The 13,898-nt window shown below is 43.5% G+C and overlaps 1 protein-coding gene across 1 annotated transcript in view; it reads right to left on the minus strand.

Moving 5' to 3' along the window:
* mfr (ferlin family C2 domain-containing myoferlin misfire) overlaps nt 1-13,898 on the minus strand; it is a 340,374-nt gene that overhangs the window by 20,777 nt on the left and 305,699 nt on the right. The window contains exons 39-41 of the mRNA XM_075873366.1: nt 12,242-12,396; nt 10,714-10,853; nt 10,172-10,260 (exon numbers count right to left, since the gene is read on the minus strand). Coding sequence (XP_075729481.1) covers nt 10,172-10,260; nt 10,714-10,853; nt 12,242-12,396 — 384 coding nt within the window. The remainder of the gene's footprint in view (nt 1-10,171; nt 10,261-10,713; nt 10,854-12,241; nt 12,397-13,898) is intronic.

Below are 13,898 nucleotides of genomic sequence, written 5' to 3' on the forward strand. Positions count from 1 at the left end.
TGAACGGCCAAGCCAGTGCCAAGCCAAGCTTGCGTCCCTGATCAGCTGTTTTTCCATCGAGAATTCAACAGTGAACTGGCAATTTGTTTAGATGATATTGCTAAAGGGCTTGAAATTGAATATTTCTCTACGTACTACTGCTGTACTTTTCCTCTCTGTTTCCTGATCACAGTGATGAGATTGAGGAGGTTACAATTTAGAAAACAGCAAGTGCAGCTCAAGCATTGCTAGTATCGCTGTTTCGGTAATAAAATGTTACAAAGATTTTGCCCCGCGACCTGCTTGCCGTGTTCGAGCACCCAGTAGAAATTTACGGTGCCGCGTTTGAAAGAGTTGAATAAAATTGCAATATTACGAAAGAAAGGCTCTGAAGCAACATCGCATTTTATCAGGCCTACACCTCCCACACCTAGACGAGTAAAACTCGTCGATATTATCTTGCAAAGCTGTGTATAATATTTAAAACACATTCTTTAGCCCACGATGAATTGTTCTCTCGTGTGGCTTCTCCATTTGGTACTGTCATGTTAACTTACAAAGGCAACTTTCCATATTTAGTCTCTTTAGATGTTGCAAAAGCTTGACACGTGGTGTGTATGCCATACTGATAATTCTCCTCGTAACCTGGGTCCGCCTCTTTAAACAGCGTCGCATTTTATTGTTCGCAATTGTGTTTGTTTTATTCTGTAAACGAGCTGTGTGATTTCATCATTATACAAACACGGACTATACAAACACGGGCGTCTTATTTGGTGCGGTGCACGTTTGTATGTAGCAAAAAATGTCATTTCGTCAGCGCGTGTCTGCATACACTTGCATGCCCTGCAGTACGTGTACATAATTAATGCAGTAAGGACTGCAATGCATAGCCTTGCATGGGACATATATTCCATGCACCCTCAGAGAAATGTTGTTTGTTATGAGCCTACTGTTTATCATTACATTTTTTTTTTCGTTAAAGTTTCATCTCCATATAAAGCAGCTGTATACAGACACGAGCTTCAGCAGCTTCCTCGTTGTTCCATTTTAAATAAAAACACCAAGCCTACCCGAATCAATGATCTGTTTGCTATCATTACTGTTATGTGTTCTACGATGTACACAAGGACAGTAGTATACAAAAAATAGGGAGGGAATTAAATGCCCTGCCTGCATGGCTGCGCCGTTTCCCAAGATCAGGCGCTGCGCTGTGAAGCTTCCTACCGGCCTGCAGAAATTCAAGGGAGCGTACAATAGCGTGGTTCAAGAGGACTTGTGGGGAATACTAGACACACTGGGTGTAAAAGATGGAGTCACTAATCGTTTAAAGGAAATCTATAAAACTAACAAGGTAGTTAAAAAGTGGGAAAAACAGGTATCCAAGCCCACAGTGGTGAAACGTGGACTTAGGCAGGCGTGCCCACTGTCACCCTACTTATTCATGATGTACCTGCAAGGATTAGAGGCCAAATTAGAGGCAAGGGGACTTGGCTTCAACCTCTCTTTAGTCAAACAAGGAAAACTCATTGATCAGGCACTACCAGCATTAATCTACGCAGATTATATAGTGCTAATGGCCGACAACAAGGAAGATTTGCAGAGGTTGATAGACATCTGCGGTAATGAGGGAGATAAGTTACATTTTAGATTCAGTTAGGAAAAATCAGTAGTCATGATTTTTAATGATAACAAAAGTAGTGAGCTTAGAATACAGGAAGTCACGCTAAAGATAACAGATAAATACAAATAACTGGGCGTATGGATAAGCAATGGGACCGAGTACCTGAGGGAACACGAAATATGCGTGACGACTAAAGATAACAGGAATGCAGCAGTGATGAAAAATAGGGCACTGTGGAATTACAATAGGTATAATGTTGTGAGAGGAATATGGAAAGGGGTCATGGTTCCTGGGCTGACGTTCGGCAACGCGGTCTTGTGCATGAGGTCAGAAGTTCGAGCAAGATTAGAAATTAGGCAACGTGAAATATGTAGGCTTGCTTTAGGAGCTCACGGCAATACACCAAACCAGGGAGTACAAGGTGATATGGGATGGACATCATTTGATGGCAGGGAAGCTAGCAGCAAGATAAAATTTGAGAAGCGATTGAGAGAAATGGGGGAGGAGCATTGGGCTATGAAGGTTTTCAGCTACTTGTACATGAAGAATGTCAATACAAAATGGACGAAGCGAACCAGGAAATTGACTGGTAAATACTTAGAAAACAGCAGGTGGCCAAACCAGAAAGAACTATCGGTTAAAAAGGAACTGCAGAAAACGGAGACTGACATGTGGAGAATTGGCATGATTAAGAAGTCCGCACTAGAGATCTATCGAACTTTTAAGCAGGAAATTGTCAAAGAAAGAATCTATGATAATACTCAGGGTAGTTCTCTACTGTTTGAGGCCAGGACGGGAGTATTGCGAACCAAGGCATATCGGGCCCAATATGAAGAGGTAGACACAATATGCAGTGCGTGCGAAGAGAAAGAAAAAACTGCCGAACACTTGACAATGCTCTGTAAAGGGCTTCACTTTATAGTTCAAGATGATGGCGCAGAGTTTTTCAAAGCACTGGTGTTTAGGGACAGGGAGGGCAAAATAGACTTTAAGCGGGTAGACTTAACTAGAAGGAGGTTATCTGATTGGTGGCTAAAGTCAAGGCACGATTGAAAATTAAACCCTTCACTTCAAAGTACCCGTCCAACTTTACTATTTAAAGGGGAAAAAAAAATCTAGTGGTTAGTTCACTAAGCATTACGGCTAGGTGACGTTAGCCGCCACCCGATCTAAAGGGTACGGCCACATCCATCCATCTATCCAGCCAAGAATATGCTCTCTGGCTTGTTGCTCCAGGCCTAGTCAGGTAGATTTTCTGGCCTCACCGTTGAATTGTTTGCTCGGGTTGTGGCTTGCAAACATTGCGGTTTCGGACTTCGTATCGTCTTGTTCCGTCATCATGTCCTCCAAGTGGAGGACATGTCGCAGTGTGAGGAGGGAGTACGACAAGGCGCTGATAGAATGAGCTATCAGTCTTACCAGGCAGGCGGTTGAGAGCGCACCGAGGCAGCTGACGCACACCAGCACTATCCGCTTCCTGTATAATACAGGCTAGGGAATTATAGAAACACAGAGCAGAAATCAACTCTTGTGCCTCTCTCATGCACTCACAAGGCGGAACCTGCTTCGAACACTGAGGGTCGAGCTAAGCAACACCATGCGTGACGATAAATCATGGTCTCCTATTGCAATATTAATTAAGGCACGCATGCAAGTTAAACCATTGTCACGCAAGATGAATTCACAACACCATCAAAGTGAACCCAAGGCACGTGCTGATTATTATGTACGGTACTAGCGCTAAATTCATGCAGACGTTCAGTTGGCGCTGCAGTAGGCCTAGTTGAAGAAATGGCCACAGCTACTGCTGTGATGGAGAACGGGCTCATTAACATCTTCATGTAGATTAAAACGGCTTACCCCGAAATGGCTGGGAGTGTCACGCTATCCCTAGCAGTGGCACATGCAGTTGCATATTTAACGATTACAGAAATGGCGTACCGATTTCCAAAGCACCTATCAATACTTCCGTCAAGGCGTAGCACCAAACACTTTATCGCACATTTCGGGAAACATTCCTTTTTCTTCCAATCTGGTGGCTAGGCATGACTACGCCCAACAATAAGCATGTTATTATGTATGTCGGAGGTATTTTCATCTGATCCCTGAAAAATTATTTCCCTAAACCCATGGAAAAAAAAGAAAATGAAATTCGCACCTGTCATCACATTGCACCCCATCACAGGAATGGGATCAGATTGGCCTGGCGCTCAATACTCCCTTACGCTTAATCAGAGCTCGGTCTGGCACCAGCTCCAGACAAAACCATTTATAATCTCCTGTCTGGCACATCTGTTTTACTCTGCTCTCTCTCAACCAGAGTGCACCATGTACCTGTGGTTCACCCCTGGTGGATCTTTTTCACTGTTTGTGAATTGCACACAAAGCCCTTACTGGTAGATCCTATTCCCAATTCTTCACTATTCTCACGGGAGGCCACTCTTTGGGCAGCTTACATCACGACATGTGCGTGTCACGATGTCAGTGCCGTCTTTTTCAGAGTTGGCGCCGTCTTTTCTTTCTCTTTTGCTCCTTCCCTGTCCTGTGTTTCTGGTGTTGCGCTGCAAACAAGTGAAGATGTTAAAGAACACCAGATGTTCAAAATTTGCTTCTCATTATATATCGTGGTTTTGGGAATTAAAACCCCAGATATATTGAAAGAAGATGCACGAAAAGGGAAGGATGATATTGGAAACTGGCAAAAAAGGGATGACAGACTTTTTAAGCTATGCTGCCATTGAGATTTTCAGCTGTTCACGCAATTCTCACACGTGGCTTTGATGCAGCTATGCACATATCACACAGGCATGCTGACTGTACAGTTAGTATAACTGCAACCTTCATGTACCCAGCCTTCATGTACCCTCTATGACATTTCAGAACATCTGAGCCAGTGTTAGCATCAAGTTATGTTCTTCAAGCTGGGGAACCAGTGTGATGAGTTACCATTTCTACAGAATGAAGCCTTGTCTACCTGGAAGAAGCTGCAAGATATATAACTAAACGGCCCTTTTCAGGGCCAGTCAATCTCTGTCCGGCTTGGATACACCAACTGATTCCCTTTATCATCAACCCTCAATAAAACTAGCAAATGTTTGTACATGTGCAAGCAGTGTCATTCAATATCTTAGGAAATGCTTGTGAAGCAATTTCAAGGAGAATCGTTTCTCAGATCTCATAGTGAGGCATTAGGAACACCTTAGTCACACCAAATGCCATTATTCAATGAGAGGAACAAGAGAAATATTTCACTGGGAACTATGAAGTAAACAAAAAAACAAATGTTTTCAGATACTGCGAGATCATTTCATAAAAAAGCTCAGAAGTTGCTATGTGTGGCCACATTTAATCTGTGCAAGCATCTTGTGGTTACAAAATTCTGTACCAAACATAGCTTCAGCTTTCTGGAATAGACCGCGCTGCACAAGCTAGCTCAGTGCATGCACTTCTGTACCCTGCCGGAGAATATTTTTACCACCAGTATGTTGTAACGTGAAGTGAAATGGTGATTGCATACTAGGGCGCGTCCTGCAGGACCCCAATAAAGTTGTTTCACTTGATCGGTTGGTGTGCTGTAAGCAGAACATTTCCAAGAAAAATCGTATAGTTTGGAGGAGGACTTAGGCAAGGAAAGGTGTAGATAAAACACTGGATTCACTGGCATTATCCTCACCAAGTATAACATTGTTTTTCTGGTGAAGCTTTGTGTCTGAACAGCGAGCAGGATAAGCTGGTAAAAACATGCAAAATGGGAAGTCTAGCACAGCAATCTGTGCAGTACTGCTCATTTCATGGAGCATTAATTTCACAGGCTTTGCTCATTGTTAGCGTTAAGCCTATATTATGTCCACTGCAGGGTGGAAGCCCAATCAATGTTCCCTGTCCTGTATGAGCCAATTTCATATTATGGCTGATAATTTCTCGATCTCATTGGAACTAATCACCTGCCACCCTCTGCTACATTTCATGTGTCCTAATATAAATTAATTGACATTACTGACCTGTCATCCATCTTTTTTTCTCATTCCCAACTAATGCATTCATTTTTGATAAACTCTGCTTTCTTCCCATGTCCTAATACTATACTAGTCTTTTTTCATTATTCTGAAACATTATCTTTGCTCAGAAGCTAGAAGTTATCAGAAAGAACATAACGACATTCTACCTCCTGAGCATATGGCATCATCAATACAAAAATGTAATAAAAGTGAGAAAACATCCTATCTATATAAAAGGCCCTAAAATACTCCAGGAGGCAACAAATAAACTGGTATTTGTATAAAGGCAGTGACAAAAACTTTGACTACTGTCACTTATTCTGATTCTTGGGACATCTTTTTTAGTACATCATAACACATAATTACACATTTACACAATTTACACAGAGGAATTGCCACCACGTGCATTGAGGCCACCCTTCAGAAGTCATGTGAGCACAAGGATGAGGTAAGCCTTAAAAACCAGATTAAAAGACTAAAGAATGCTGGATATCCCAACAGCACCATCACATCCATGTGCTAAACCCTCCTGCAGAAAATCAAGTTAAACAAAACAGGACCAAAATAAAAACAGAATGACCAAAGATCTTTGCATGCTATACCGTACGTACATAAGGTGTTTCACAATATAAAGAAAATAGCGAGCCGATATGAATTTATCTTGTTATTTGCCATCCCTTGCAAGTTTTCAAAAGTGTGTGTACTAAAAAGCAACAGGAATAGCCATTATTTCACCATTCGTCACGAGAATAGGTATACTGAATGCCAATATAATGTTGTGTATGAGATACTATTGACACATGGAAACGTAAACATAAGACAAACTGGGCAATGCCCCAATGTTTGAGCAAGACAGCATGCTTAAAATGTTAAGAATGGCTATGGTAGTCGCATGGCCATACACTGTAAAGAATGTAAGTGCAGTTCTATGTTTCATAAAACACTGTTTTTGAAAAAAGCAAGAACAAGAAATGAAAGAGAGACTGTGAAAGCATTTTCTTGTCAGGAAGGCCATGGATCAGTGCATCAGTATACCTTCACTCATCCATTCGGAGAGAGAGTATTCTTTTCTCAGTTAAGATTATATTATCATGGTGTCACATGTGTCGTTGTGCATGAGCACTGTTCTTGTACTCTGTAAAAAAGTGGGTGTAGTACCTTCAATAAAATTTAGTTGGCAGTCAGCGCTCTTTCCTGTCCTTTTTGTTTCTTCCTGAGCTTCTCTCACTGTTACTAGAACACAACCACGATAAACCAACTTGCCCAGATTAAGCTATTGTTGACAAAAAGTCAGAGCATGAAAATACTTCAGGGGCTCAGAACCTCCTCACTACCCGTCTAGTTACGGCCCTGGTCTATGTGTTCCGAGAGTGAAGCACTAGTGGAGCTATCTAACTTAACTATAAACGGTGAGGAGGGTTTCTGTATACTCGAGCTTGTTTCATGACATGGTGAGAGATGGTAGGTTGTTGAAATAATATGCTGTGTGGGAGGTCGAGATTTTGATTGAGAACACTGAGTATGAGCAGGTGACATTATGCGTTCAAGGCTTTTTGCGATATTCACTCTAGCATAGAACCTTGGTTGGAGGTTGACGTGTGCATTTGATCACATTGTAGTCTTCCATCATAATTTTTTTGCCACTTGGCGTCGACGCTCTTGAGTTGTACCAAAGTAATTAAGCATCCAGGTACAAGTATCTTCTGTCAGTGTTTCAATGAAGAGCTGAATATGAGTAATAGCTTCCATCGATACTTCTGGCATTGGTGTATGCACATTTCTTTTGAAGTTCTCTTGTAAAAAAGGCATTAAAGGTATGTTTTTGTGACTTTTTAGTGTTGGCCAGAACTGCTGGTGTGTCCGAACGGCTCTTCGATTGGTTGTGGTGTTGTCTTGTTCAGGGCCACAGAGCTTTCAGTATTTTTTTATATTTGCCTTCACAGGAATGCTCTTTGCATGCTTCTTCAGTACTTTGTATTATTCCTAAAGCATTGACTTCCAGATTTTGATTGTGGTGCTTCAATCTAGTGTTCAACTTCACGCTAGCTTCATTTGCACGCAAAGCAAGAACTCAGGAGTATGGTAACTTTTGCTATGGGTTTTCCCTTCTTCAGTCTACTGTATTTTTGCCTGTGTTGTCTAAGCGCTGACAGCCTCGTGCGACAGCTTTTTTTTTTGTGCACTTATTGTGTTCCAATGACTTATTTGCCTCCTCAGCTAAAGACTTTTTGCATTATAAGAGAAAGCTCTGTCTGTATTGCTTTTGTCATTTGCTGATGGTGTATCTTCAGTATCTTTTCTCAGTGTACACTATACTTGAATGGAAGAGCAGCATGACTACCTTCAGCTGTTAGCAGGCTTTTAGCTGCTGTAATACTGATTGATGCTCCTTTCTCGGGCGTTCTATTTTGGATGGTTGGCATGTCATTGCTTCTTTTAAACTTTAAAACTGCTGCAGGTGCACCTTTTTCTGGTTACACCTGGTATATTTTTCCAGTGGTTATATATATATATATATATATATATATATATATATATATATATATATAATATTGCTAACTTGACAAACAAGGCCTCTTTACGTTAGGTGCACATCAGGTGGGAAGAGTACTTCTATTACTTGCCAAGATTGTGGCCCCTTATGGTGGGAATCATAATGCACTGTTGATGTGTCAAATTCACATAGCATAATTCCAAGGCACTCGATCAATTTCCAAGGAAGAAAATTATGTTCTTTTGCGTGTGTTTCAGCAACTCATAGTAATTTGTATGTAAATGAATACTTCATCATTCTTGGCTGTCATGTTTTATGGAAGCACATGTGCTTCGTCAATAACAAAAAAACACGCACGCTCACGCCACTGCAGTGGCGTGAGCGTGCGTGTTTTTTTTTTTTTTTGTTATTAACGATTTGCCCTATGCATTCACGTTTCTTCTTTTTTTGTGTGTCGTACTTCTCGTATCACGCAGCCTACCGTTTTGGGCACACGTAAAAAAAGTACATAAAAAAGATGCGTTCCACGCCGAAATTCGCGTTCGCAACGAGCTGGGCACCGACAGGGTGCCCTACGACGCCCACACACTCCGCAACACCTTACCAACCGTTCGCTGCGATGTTGTTGGGAATTCGTGAGGTCGTTGCATGAATATAGCGCGTGCGTGCGTGCGCACGTGCGTCTGTGTGTTAGATCACGGCAACTGCATATGTTGCATGATACAGTCACCATAACGCAACTGATGACCCCCGCTCTTCCCACACGTCAAGCAGCAGCAAGTGCCGTTAACCGTACTGTGCTGTGAACGGAAAACAGATTCGAATAGGTCGCGTAGATAGCTAGCCCGACACATGATACGATAAGATTTGCGTCAGATATTCGACGTCTACATGCACGCGTAAGACAGCGGTATCCGCAGCAGCTTCGTCATACGTACGGATAGCACCGCATCGGACGTCACCTCTGACAGAGAAACTTGATCGGTAATTTTTTTTTTCTCACTTAAAAAGTCTACCTTGCACAACTTCAACCAACAATTATGCATTTCAACGAGCTGTGCATGGTTTAATGATTGATTGATTGATATGTGGGGTTTAACGTCCCAAAACCACCATATGATTATGAAAGACGCCGTAGTGGAGGGCTCCGGAAATTTCGACCACCTGGGGTTCTTTAACGTGCACCCAAATCTGAGCACACGGGCCTACAACATTTCCGCCTCCATCGGAAATGCAGCCGATGCAGCCGGGATTCGAACCCGCGACCTGCGGGTCAGCAGTCGAGTACCTTAGCCACTAGACCGCCGCGGCGGGGCATGGTTTAATGACGAAAAGATAGTTCTAATATTGTGCCCGGCACATATATTACTCTCTCTCTAACTTGAAAAATCGGCGCGTGAATTGGGGCCAGAACAGCGCCAAAAAGCAGCACACGCAGAAATTGGCTCATATTCTAATATTATGGCATCGTGATGTTGACTTTTCAGCTGACACCGGCAATAACGTTCAAACGGCGGGCCAATAATGCCGGTCTTATTGGATGGCTCCGCCCATATTGGCTGCTACTTGTACAACCTGGCCCGATGTGTCCGTTCTAATAGGCCGGCACAGCCTATATGGGCGGAAAGTTCTGAAAGCTGGCCCAATATAACCAATCTAATAGACTGGCACAGCCATCATTGGCGGAATGTTGTTAATGCTGGTCCAACATAGCCGTTCTATTCGGCTGGCAGAACCAATATTGGGGGTACGTTGTCAACGCTGGTCCAACGTCGCCGTTCTATTTGGCTGGCATAGCCAATCTTGGCGGTACATTGTGAAAACTGGGCCGTTCATGGGCCAGGCAATGCCGATCTATCCCCAATATTGGGCCAACCTTCTGTGCTGCCTGGGATGGAATGGTGACAGTTATGTGTGGGTTGGGTCACCAGTGAAAGGTCCGCGTACCGAGTGTTTGAGGTTCCTGTTGAACACTAAGTTGAGATGAGCGTGAGTACATCGAGACGCTATCAAAACTTGTTGTACACTAAGTTGAGATGAGTGCGTGTGAGCACATTAAGACGCTATCAAAATGCCAACCTCTTGGGCTTCCTGGGAGAGATGTCCACAGCTGGTCCCGGAAGCGGCATGTCCATGGGGAACATGTCCACCCACATTTCCAGCTTTCCCTGCGTTCCACGCTCCATTCAGAACAGATTTTGCAGCAAGAACCACGCAACTAAGTATGCAAATGAATGAAAACTTAGTTTCACAAGTTCATTCCCCAACTTACTGGCACAACTTAGACTACTTAGTAGAATAACTCAGATGCGGAACTTAGTTTGTAAAATCAGATGGAAATCGTTTTAGCCCGACACTGTTTCACAGTATATATGGTTGCGTAACTTAGTGCTAAAACATAATACGCAACTTGCTGGTGCGCTTAGTGCCCAACTTAAGATTGACTAGCAATAAACTTGAAACGGAAACTGAGAGAAATACTCCATTGACTACGCAAGTTTTCATATCAACGGATGCACATCAAGACGACGACTAATATGACGGAGACACCTCGGGAATCGTGCTCCCATCAGTTCACGTACAATTTACTATTAGCGGATCATTCTGCTTCGTGTACCTACTTGTTCAATGCCCGGTTTATCCGGATGGTAGAGGGCCCTCGTCTCGACGTGTTCCGGCACAAGGGGACAGCCCACTTTAGGCACTTCATCCCAGCGGTTGAGAACGGCCAGACTCTGGTGCTCGTCCGTAAGCTTGCCGCCTGCGTTGGGTCAGTTTTAACGCAGCCACAGCCCCGTTTAAGGTTTTCGCATCACGAAAGACACTTACATATATAGATTGAATTTCAAATGATGCGAAAATTTTGTGTTATGAGAACAGCTGCTCTTAAAATTGAAAGACTTAAGTCAAACGGTATGACCTACAGCAATAACTTAAGGCCACGTTCACACAAGGCCGAGCAGCAGTGTGAAAACGGCATAGCGGGTGAAAATCCGTTTAGGCACTTGTTCGAGATGTTCACATTTGTCCAGCAGCAGCCTTCGCAGGTTCTACCTACTATTTGTTAACAAATGAAATGAATGCATTGATCCTTCCCTTCTTTTTGAGCTGGCTGTCTTGCACCAAATTGTAGTTATGCATGCAAAACATGCAGGGGACATAGTTTAGAACATTTTCAACAGCTTCAGAACATGCACGAGCAGTAGCTACTTGAACCGATCCAGATAAACCGTGATTGCAATCAAAATGACCTATGTGGTATATCTATGAAGCCTTTGTCACACCGATACCTTTAATGACAATCACGGTTGATACGGATCGGCTTATGCAGCCACTAGCGATGCATGTCACGAAACATCACGTAGGCGCTTTGGCCACTTTGATGATTGATCAAGATCAAATTTATTGATCTGTGCAAAAAAATCGCAACTTATTCACGAAGTCAATGCTGATGATGAAGCAAAGCTCGTCGGAAGATTATGAAATGATAATAAATGACTGCGGCGATGCCATGAGGCCGTCAGGGCGCGCTAACAGACGCAGGTCGTGTTGGTCGTGCCTCGCGTTGGGCTTTACAGCGCTTGTGCTTTGATTGCTTAGCGTCGCTGGGCCCAGCGTGTCACGCCATGCAAGAAGCGAGACGCAAGCATCACCTTCTGTGCTGACCGACCCTGTTTCAATGGGCACATGCGTTCTCCGAACATACTTTATAATTTACAAAGTGATAGACTGACGGATGCATGGACGGATGGACGGCCACATGGATGGGTAGATGCATGGACAGACGAACATACGGGCAGATGGACAGAGCAGCTTGATTATTTAAACCATAAGTACGCTGCCGGGGACTTATACGATGACTGCTACAACGGGCATTCATGTAAGCCTAAAGAGCTTCGCTCCTAAAAACGGTAGTGCTACGGGCTGCAAACCCATCAATATGTCAAGTTTAGTGCAGGAGTCAGCAGAGGCGGGATGCGCAGGTCGCGATCTTCTTTATCCAAATTGGGTATGATTGCTATTAAACGTGAACATCTATAGCAACACCTGAATCAGGATAAGTATCAGGATTAGTATATTTCGTGTAGTCCTTAATCACGACCGTATGTCCCCACGTGACGCTGGCATAGAAGGCTAACCAAACCTCACCTTCGTCCTCGAAGTCCGACCGAAAGACGAACGCCTTGGTGCCTACTTTGACTCGGTTCGGCGAGAAGTGCGGCCCGTCCAGCTTGGTGTCTCGGCACAGTTTGGCCAGCACCTGGCTCGGTCTCAGCGGGTCTCTCCACTGGTTCGGGCCGTATCTGGACCCAACATGGTCATTATTATAGTCGTTGGCATCGTTATCACTATCAGTAAACGTTGCGTGAATGAAGCAAATCAGATGCGGATCACAAAAGCAGCCGGTGGTAATGAAGCAGAAAAAGAGTGCTTAAAGAAGATGCTACAGAAAGCATAGAATGTCTTACAATACTTACTAGAGGGAATTGCAACACTGCCTAATCTGGCAGCTACCATAGGAGCTATGCGTAGTAGACAAAATTGACTAATATTTGCTCTTGCTGCTATAAACACACTTGTGACAGTGTATTGTTGTGTTGGTGCGCGTTTCAGATAAAAGTCTGGATCGGTGGGAACTTAATGAGCCGATTTGAATTAGTGAACTTTAACAGGCGAAGCGCCTGAAGTTCAAGTGCTCAATGTCTGTAGAATTTCACTGTGCAACAAAGGGGATCTAGATCCCACAGAGCCAAACGGAGGCAAAAAAAAAACGAAGTTTAGACAAATCCGTGTACTACCTATCATTGCGATGCTGGCGGAAGTGCCGTGTGATACAGCTCCAAAAGTCACGAAAAGCAGAGGCGGCTTTAGTGTATTGCTGGGAAACTCTATGACAAAGGGACACAGGCCACGGCGATGTAAACTGATGAAAATGACTGAAGAAAGTACACACAAGAAAGACGTGAACGAAGAAAAAGTCCGATGTAGTAGAAATCAACAGCAGCTGAGTAGGAATTTGGGAAGAACTCATGATTAACATCACCACCATGGTATGTGTTTTTTCCTCCTCCTGTCCCTTTAGCGCTACTTTCTTTACGAATCGTGACTCAGAAGCATGGCGGTTCGGGCTAGTTCGTATGACATGATGATTGTTATAGCGCGAAATCATGACGACAAAGGGACAAGAAAAGACGAGCGCTCGTCTTCTTCTTGTCCTTTTGTCGTGGTTCTGATCTCGCGCTATAACAATCGCTGAATCGTGAACCACCCAGCCTAAATGTGCACCCGACATAAGGGGAAACGTGGCATGCGTGGTGATATAATGGTCATGGCGCTGTGCTGATGAACTAAAGAGGAGTTAATGTTTGCCTACAAATTTCCCCTTTCATCCCCGTATGTAAACCAATGGAGCTTTGGGTCCCGCGCTTCTTTGACTACACACGATAAAACTACCAACCTGATGAGTCTGCTTCAATAACACTTGTGATTCCTGTTCTTTCACCTTGTCTCACAAATATTTATTTGCAGTAGTTTGCATTTCAACGCAGACATTAATCAACTACACCCCCAAGTTACCTTCTGATAAAGGCATTCAGAAACATGTCACACCGACGAGATTCATGAAGTCTTCCGATAAGCTTCTGCATAAAAACCTGCGCCTTTCTCGCAACATAGTAAAAAGGGAAAGATTCTGTGCACAAATCAGCAGGCAACGATACATGAGGAACTTGCTGATAAGTGCAGCGAAATAAGATATCTACCTGCTTGATTGATTTATATGTGGGGTTTAACGTCCTAAAACCAC

This window comes from Rhipicephalus microplus, chromosome 9, assembly GCF_043290135.1.
Source record: "Rhipicephalus microplus isolate Deutch F79 chromosome 9, USDA_Rmic, whole genome shotgun sequence".
NCBI lineage: Eukaryota > Metazoa > Arthropoda > Arachnida > Ixodida > Ixodidae > Rhipicephalus > Rhipicephalus microplus.